Raw genomic sequence first — 8922 nt, 5'->3', positions numbered from 1 at the left:
TCCCATCCTGCATTGCAGCCTATAAACATGGCCACCATGGACTGCAATTCCCAGAACACTCATTCATTTTAATCATGCAGTCTCCACAGTATAAAAAGACTGGTTTCTAACAATGTCTTTGCAAAGTATTAGCGTTATCACTGTACCAAGCGATTAAACCCTGTCCCTCGTTTTGTTCTTGATCTTGTTCTCGTTTCTAGCCTTGCCCAGTTTATGCCTGTTTGCCAATCGCCTGACCCTTTGCCTGTTTCTTGACCTCACTATTGTCTAGTGTTTTGTATTTATCTGCCTCTCTCTCTCTCTCTCTCTCTCTCTCTCTCTCTCTCTCTCTCTCTCTCTCTCTCTCTCTCTCTCTCTCTCTCTCCCTCATTAAACTGTTATCTGCATTTGCATCTGTCCTAACCTTCATTACGAGGAATTCGTGACAACATGCTGCTTCCTACATTCTTGCCTCAATAAGTTGAGAAGTTTTTGCTGAAGGAAAGGAAGTGAAAGTGGGTTGGCTGAAACTACAGGGATTTCCCTTTAGACACCAAAAATAAGTTTATCTCAGTAAACATTACAACTAATTAGATTCACATAGCTAATGAGATTCAAGTATCATCAAGTAATATGATTCATATTTTGTTTAAACATGATGTTTGTTGGTATTCAGTACAGTTTTTACTGACAGCAAACAATCATGCAGTCTTATCGAAAATAATTTTCACGTCAGTCATGGCATGTAAAAAAAGAAAACAATGTTAGGAAAGAGACTGCAAATGAAAAAATTCACCAATAAATAACAGTATCCATAACTGATCAAAGGAATTTATCTTATATTAACCCCGATGTTTTTGCTATCCTGAGTAATGTTATAAAAGCGCCATTACTGATTCCTAGAGAGCACATGATTAACAGAAAGGAAAAGCAAAAGTGGGGGAATTCCATAGCACTCTTTATAAAAAGGTTTGTTCCTCAATTCAGTCTGTTTCCACATTACTTCGGATGCTGTCTTACCTGAGGACACTTCTTCATTACCTGTGAGGTAAGTATGACAAGGTTTATGTTATACTAAAGATCATGAACAAAAAGAACATGAGTAAATCGGTTTCATGTAGAGAGCACCTTCGATTTAATTGTTCTGTATCATAGTCAGTTTTGCTGGTAATTTGTCACAGGATGAATCGTAGTCCTATGTTAAAAATCAATAGTGTAAATTAATTCATATCCACCAAGAACATTGATTCAATAAATATATTTTTCAGAGACAGATGTTATAAACATTCTGGTACGTATTCCAGGACACATTATTAATCAAAAATTAATAATAATAAAAAAAGAACAAAAACATAACAACAAAAAAAACACATCCATGATAATTTATTCCAGGATATTGACAGTTCCCAAATGACTTCAGATGATGTCTTACCTGCAGATGTTTTATCTTCACCTGTGAGGTGAGTATGGTGAGGTTTATGTTCTACTAATGGTTTGGCCTACGCCTACAAAGAGAACATAATAAATAGGTTTCTCATAGAGGGAACCTGTGATCTACTAGCTTTATATCAATATTCTATCTAAATTCATAAATATAGTTAAATTATAGAGTAGCATACATTATAAATATTCTAGTACATATGTCAAGAGAACACATAATTAAGCAAAATTAATAGTAACCAACAAAATATAAGATTATTTATAAGATTGTTTATTCCAGGAACTTGACACAAATGTCTTTATACCTGATTATATCAAACAACAGACTATTGTAATATGTTGAATGTGACTAATCAAAAGCAAAAGTAAATATGATGGGGAATACCATGACACTCTTTAAAGGATCATGAAAAGGTCTGAAAGGTAGGCCTTTAACTATGAAAAGAACAAAAGTAAATAGGAACCTGTGAATTTACTTGCTATGTATCATGGGTGGTTTTGTTGGCAATTTGGCACAAGATTACTCCTAATCCTATGATAAAAATTGACAGTATAAATTAATTGACAGGATCTTGACTGATGATTATATATTTTTGTCTCCTGCATTAGTGTAAATCTACCTTACAATAACTTCATTTAAGTATTATTTTTGTCTTTATTTCAAAATTTCTTTACATGTGCCTAACACTTGATGTAAGGTTATAATAATTGCAGAGCAGTATGCTTGGTTTGTTTAGAAATTATTCTTCAACAAGCTTTATACACTACATCAACGATCCCAGTATCACCCGAATTAATGTTCTGTTTTTAACAGGAAGAGCAAAATGGACTTCTGAACAGCACTGCATTTTGAAGCGCACTTTTCTCTATAATCCACAACTCAGGTTATGGCATCAACAAATCTACTGTTATCAAGATTGCTTGGTTTGGTCAGATATGGACAGTGGAGTCAGGACGATGTTGTGGATTTGTTCATTGCCCTTGTGAAACAATACAGTGTCAGGAAAGTAAAGACTGATTTCTACACATGGATCTCAAAAATACTTTACAAAGTGGAAATTCACAAGATCAACAAGTCAGATTTATTATCTAACATTGAAACAAAGCAGTTTGTGGATGACGTTGAACTTAGAATTAATGACTTTGTTAAAGAAACAAAAGAGAAAAGCCTTGAAAATATTATTAATGAACTGAAAGCAGAAGGAGACATTGATTGTAATATTTTATGTGGAGTTAAGGACATTGTGTTGTCTGTGTCATCACCATCACATTCTATTTCAACACTCCTGAAAGATATAAAGGATAAATTAGTGAAGCTATGTACAGCAGTAGAAGCTACCAAAAGATGGAAACCAAGGTTGACTCAGATGGTGAGCTTGTGCATCATTGTTCTTTCTGGATCTAGCCAGTTAATCCAGGTTGGCACAGGAGAAGGAAAGTCATGCATAGTGGCTATGTTTGCTGCATATCGTGCCATGATTGGAGAAAATGTGGACATTATCTCCAGTTCCCCTGTGCTTGCAGAGCGAGATGCTAAGGAGTGGCAAGTATTTTATGAAAATCTGGGAATCACGGTAGATTACAATACAAATAAAACAGGAGTTCAAGAGCTGAGGAAGTGTTATAATTGTCAAGTGGTCTATGGCACAACTAAGGACTTTGCAGGAGATTGGTTAAGACACCGGTTCAAAAGAGAAAATGTGAGACTTGAAAGAAAGTTTCAGTGTGTCATAGTAGATGAGGTGGACTCGCTCATGTTGGACAAAGGTCTAGAAGTTGTCTACTTAAATAGTGAGATGCCTGCCATGGAGACTCTAAATGTAATCTTAGCTAAGATTTGGTTTGTTGTCAACCAGGTTGAAGATCTTGATGTAGAGAAAACACTAGATCTCATGCGTTCCTTACTAATGGCTGAGGATTCAAACATACTGCCATCACATAAATATTTAGAGATCCCCACAGATACATCAGAGATAGAGCAGAATGAATTCCACATTCCAGGCTTTATAGAGCACATCAATGGGAGGCTAAAAATCTGGATTGAAAATGCATTTCTTGCCAAAACAATGACTTTAGGGCATGAATACATTCTACACAATAATTGTGTAGTTCCTGTAGATTACAGCTCCACAGGAGTCGTGCAAAATGACATGAAATGGGGAGATGGACTTCAGCAATTCCTTGAAATGAAGCACCAAACCAGGCTGTCGAATATGTGCATTATAACAAATTTTATGTCCAATTTAAAGTTATTCAGGAGTTATGATCGGATTTATGGGCTCACAGGGACTTTGGGGAACCAAAGCGAGCTTGATTTGCTGCAGAAACTGTACCCTGGCATTAAAACTTGCAAAATCCCACCATTCAGACGCAGGAAACTTTATGAGAAGGATGGCATTGCAATTAATGATGAAAATGGGTGGGTACAAACAATTTGTAAGGTTGTTAATAAGAAAGTGAACCCCACAGTCTACCGAGGTTCTAGAGCAGTCTTGGTCATCTGTGAAACTATTAAACAAGCACAAATTGTCCACAAAGCACTTTCAAAAACCATTTCAACAGACAAATTGAAACTGTACACAAATAACAATATGGACAATTCGAAGGTTACAGGTGAAGAGGTCACCAAAGGTTGTGTCATTGTTGCAACCAATTTGGCTGGTCGTGGGACAGACCTCAAAGTCTGTACTGAAGTAAATGTTTCAGGGGGTCTGTTTGTAGTGCAGACTTTCTTGCCCCTTAATATCCGTGTGGAGCAGCAAGCCTTTGGTCGAACTGCGCGAGAAGGAAACCCGGGTTCTGCCCAGCTCATCATGTGCTCCACTCATTTCTCTGAGTCAGTCAAACTGATAATGGCACTAAACTCACCTCTCTCCAGGTTACTTACCCTTCTGAGGCGTCTAACAGCCACTGTAGCTGTGTCAGGATTCATCGAGAATAAGTTTGAAGAGACTCTCAAAATTTGTCAGGAAGACCCCAACGAAAAGAACTGTGAGGTAATGGTGAAAGAACTCAAAGTCTTGCTAAACATTGAAAAGCCAAGTGGTTTAACTACTCTGGATACGGAAAAAAGGTCTAGAGATTTAATGGTACAAATGAGACTGACACATTTTCTTAAAGATGATATACCAAAAATCACCAAAAAGGAAGAGCTTTTTTCTCACTATCTTGACATGCTGGATGAGATTTACAATCAGACTCAGGGTGGCAACCATGGAGATATTGTGTCTTCACTTCATGAGTGTTGGGGTATGTGGCTTCTGATGAAGTTCAATGAGAATGAATCGACAGAAACATTAACAAAGCAGTTACAGAAAGACTTGCAAAGTGCAAAGAAAAAACTGGATTGCAACCAGTCGCCTTCCTCTATGATCTACCATTATGTAAGGACTGGCAACACACATCGTCTTAAAGGATCCCTTGCAGATAGCATTGAGATGTACACAAGAGCCGTTGAAAGCAATCCTTGTTGGCCTGCCATTGCTTTGTACAATCGTGCACTGTCCATTCTGTCTAAAGCAAATAGTGGACATATTGCTCAGGCTTTGACAGACCTGAAGAAGGCTGAGGAAGCAGTAGACTCCTACATTACAAAGTTGATATCAACTTTGATTTTTGTGCAAGATCTCAACATGACCTCTGACACCTTGCTTACCAAGCAATTTAAAGCCAAGTACCTGGCACAGCATTTACTCAAATTAAATATCCAACAAGCAATAACAGTGTTACAGATGGCTGAAAGTCGAGGTTATGATGTGAAAATAACAAAATACCCTGTGTTATTCCTAATGCTGAACCCTGTTGTATTAAGAGGATTTAGCGAGGTGTACACAGAGATAATGAATCTCAAATCACTGGGACTGGACACCCTCTTTTCACTAGAAACAGTGTTTTCTGTTTTTAAACGTTTGAGTAAAATATTCGGTTAAAGCCTCAGCTAAACTGTTTAAGAAACAGAACAGCAAAGAAAACAATTCAGCAGATATCTGTTTGGCATCCAGTAGTGAAGGATTGATGTGGACTGAAGTGCTGAATTAGATTTGCTCTCACTAAGTATAACCTCCTGAATATAACAGTTTATTAACCACATTAATTAAATATATATTTTATAATCATTTTTGTAATCACATTGTGATGACATCAAACTGTCAGACATTGGCGCCAGACTTAATAGTACTCCATGCTCAAGCCAATATTGCACAAGAAAATTTTGTTTAATTACAAGGCCAAAATTGCACATAACTGAGATACACCAGTGGTTGCGTCCAAAATCGCGTACTACCCTACTACACAGTAGGAGAAAATCAGTACGCCAGAGGGGTAGTATGTCCGAATTCTCAGTAGGCGAGAAACAGTAGGAGAGAAATACCCACATGGCATACTGATTTTGCAGTATTCAACCGATGGACACTACTTGAGTCAAAAATCCCATTAATGCAACAGATACCGGTGCGGACGAGCACAGAAAAAAAAAATCTCTGAAGACAACACATAGGCTCTTAAGTATTAAAGCTTGGTTAAACAGGACTTGTTTAACAATACCCAAATAAATTGTTAACTTGTTGAAGGTTTAAACAAGAAAACAACTGTCACAGCGTTTAAAACCTTTTTTGTGATCTCCATCATGCTTTAGCCGGCCAAGATAACGGCAACAAATTTACCTCAGCCTGTTAACCCCGCCCACATTTCATTACTAATTCAGTTAACTTTCCTGATGTGCATTTTGCTGTTAGTGCGGTTGCTTTGATCTGGTGGTCCCTTTAAGATTTTTGTGTTTATGATGACGTCGAAGGTCACACGACAATGCCAACATGGTGGTCGTAGTATGTCCGGGATTGTATTTATACTACACACACATACTGTCCGGGATTGTATTTATACTACACACACATACTGTTTCAATGGCTGTGCAGTAGGTACTGTCACAGTACATGATTTCGGACGCAGCCTCTGTTTAAGCAAACTCCAACTGTCATGCAACTTCCTAATAGTCTACAGTTACATCTGAGGTCTGAATACTGGTGTGTGAAGTTTTGGTATTAACTCCTCACTATACATGTGTAACACAACTGTGAAAATGGCACTGTGCTATTGCTCTTACCTGTGAAGTGCGCGAAGGGTCCATTTTTGTCTCCATTCTATATTCACTCCATTTTTTTATTATTTGTTCGTTTGTTTGTGGTTTATTTGTTTTAAACTCATTCCATTTCATGGCAATAGATTACACAATGTAACTATTTTCAGCCATTACTACTGCAAACTCACAGCTCCAGGGTCATGGGTTCAGTTCAGAGTTAAGGTGATGGTCTGTGCACAGTCTATGCATGTTCTTCAGTTTCCTCTCACTGTGCAATAACATGCAGACAGTCGTATTTGCTATGTTCAATTTCCCGTAATTGTGTGTGCATGGAGCCCTGTGATGTACTGGTGTCCTGTCCATTGTGAATTCTCCTACTTTGCACCAAGTGTTGCTGGCCAGCATAAGATTCATCATAACCCTCATCAGGATAAAGTAGTTACTGAAGATGGATATTAAAATTTGTCCTTTCTTGCCATGGAGAAAACTATTCATGAATTTGTGTTATCATGTATAGACTATTGTATTTTTTTGCGTTTGTTTTACTTACCTTAATCAATGAGCTCTGGCCTGCCTCATATTAATCTAGAACACACCACCTTGTATTCTTGGGCATGTAACTCTTGGGTTTCAGTGAGCACTTCTACAAAACATGTTAAAACCCATTCTTAATCTCTCGTTTTTTTTACCAGTTCTTAGTACTGTAATAACATTTGATGCTATTACTGCTGTACTGTATGTGATAGCTTTTTATTTATGTACCGTTTTTGTGTTATCTTTATTTTAGTTTTTATATCTCAATTGTTTATTAAGTAGAGTGACGCACTTTGTAAGTAACAAGTATGTAATTACTTGAAATGTGTTTTTCTATATCATCTGTCTGACTACTACATTTACCATTACTTTCTGAGGTGACCAGTGATATAATCTATATAGGATATTACCATCTTATTGTTATTGTTTAATACTGTTATTGCAAGTCTTCTTTGACTTGCAGATTACTTTTTTTGCTAGTATGAATAACATTCCTGAGTACATGCACTATAGTCTAACCCTTGTGTCTCTCGCTGTGTCTCTCTTGCATTTGTACCTTTTTGGCAACATTTAGTTTATTGTCAGCTCTTTCATCACTTCTATGCCTCTGTTTTGTCTCAACTGTAAGAGTCTCAAATAAGTGGATGTCAGTAGAACTTTGGAGATTTTTCCTGCAATGAATTCTAGCCATTTTTTATCATGATCACTGGGTACAGGTTTCTCTGGTTTGATTGCAGCACTGACCTTTATATACAGTGAAGTTCAATGAAGAAGTCCTGAAGTGTAATGAACTGTGTTTTATCTTTCGTTTATACATTGTGTGTTATTCCTCATTGTTTCTGAAACTCAACCAATTTGACTCTTTGTCTATTTCTAATAAATTGTTTCAGAAAAGCTGTCCGTGCCATCACCTACCCCATTGTCACAGAGACAACCCACTAGTCAGTAATAATTGATCTACACAATATGTAATGCAAAGGTACATAATATATTTCGTTCCCATAAAAAATTGAATGGGATATTTTTGCCCATTTCTTTTAACAAAACTGCTCAAGCTCCATTAGATCATGAATGGTGACTGATGTCTTGCCACAGATTCTCAATCAGATCTGAGCTTTGTGTTGGTCATTCTAACACATTCAAGTTCATGATTTCGAAACACTCCAGTTTAACCTTGGCAGTAGGTTGGAAGGTGAACCTCTGCCCCGGTCTCAAGTGTTGTTTTTTTTCTAGGATTTTTCTGTATTTAGCTCCATCCATCTTGCCCTCAACCTTGACCAGATTGTCCCTGTTGATGAAAAGCATCTCGACAACCTGCTACCACCTCCATGCATCACTGTGGAGATGGTGATCTCAGGATGATGGGCAGTATTGGGTGAACATCGTGTAGGGCAGTTTTGGTCTCATCAGACCAAAGCTTTTTTCCAGGTTCTTTGTTTGCTGAGTCTAAAAGATGCCTTTTAGCAATTTCTTATGACTCACATCTCTTTTCACCACTCTTCCATAGAACCCAGCTTTGTGGAGTGACTGGACCCTGATTGATAATTTTCCAGAACTTTGTTCTGGACTTGTTTTGATAGCTCCTTGGCCTTTGTGATGCTGTTTGTTCTTTAACAAACTAAGGGGCCTTCCATGAACAGGTGTATTTCTATTGAAATGTGACACTTTTTTAATATACTTTTTATTTGTAAATAATTTCACAAACTATATTGATCCATTCAATTGTTCAATTTGAGGCCTAGGAACACAAATGGTGTTCGATCAAACAAAATATTTTCTACTCTAAAAAAAAAAAAAAAAAAAAAGTGTCCAAACCATTTATTTCTCTTCTGGCCATTTTGTAATTATTATAATTATAAACACACACACACACACACACACACACACACACA

The 8922-nt window shown here is 37.1% G+C and overlaps 1 protein-coding gene across 1 annotated transcript; it reads left to right on the top strand.

Moving 5' to 3' along the window:
• The first annotated feature begins 998 nt into the window (after positions 1 to 998).
• On the top strand, positions 999 to 8392 carry LOC128604026 (protein translocase subunit SecA-like). Its single transcript, XM_053618796.1, has 5 exons — positions 999 to 1027; positions 1248 to 1270; positions 1372 to 1439; positions 2234 to 5174; positions 8264 to 8392. Exons 4-5 carry the CDS (start codon positions 2307 to 2309, stop codon positions 8390 to 8392), a joined length of 2997 nt encoding a protein of 998 aa, XP_053474771.1. The 5' UTR covers positions 999 to 1027; positions 1248 to 1270; positions 1372 to 1439; positions 2234 to 2306.
• Positions 8393 to 8922: the final 530 nt, after the last annotated feature.

This window comes from Ictalurus furcatus, chromosome 29 (genome assembly GCF_023375685.1).
Source record: "Ictalurus furcatus strain D&B chromosome 29, Billie_1.0, whole genome shotgun sequence".
NCBI lineage: Eukaryota > Metazoa > Chordata > Actinopteri > Siluriformes > Ictaluridae > Ictalurus > Ictalurus furcatus.
The sequence above is the reverse complement of the archived record's forward strand: the minus strand, read 5'-3'. Positions and strand labels throughout refer to the sequence as shown.

Excerpts from the sequence above, each read along its gene's own strand:
- LOC128604026 (XM_053618796.1), top strand. The coding sequence starts at position 2,307 with ATGGCATCAACAAATCTACTGTTATCAAGATTGCTTGGTTTGGTCAGA. Across the intron at positions 5,175-8,263 it reads CTGAAAGTCGAGGTTATGAT|GATTTTTCTGTATTTAGCTC; the intron begins GTGAAAATAACA and ends TTTTTTTTCTAG.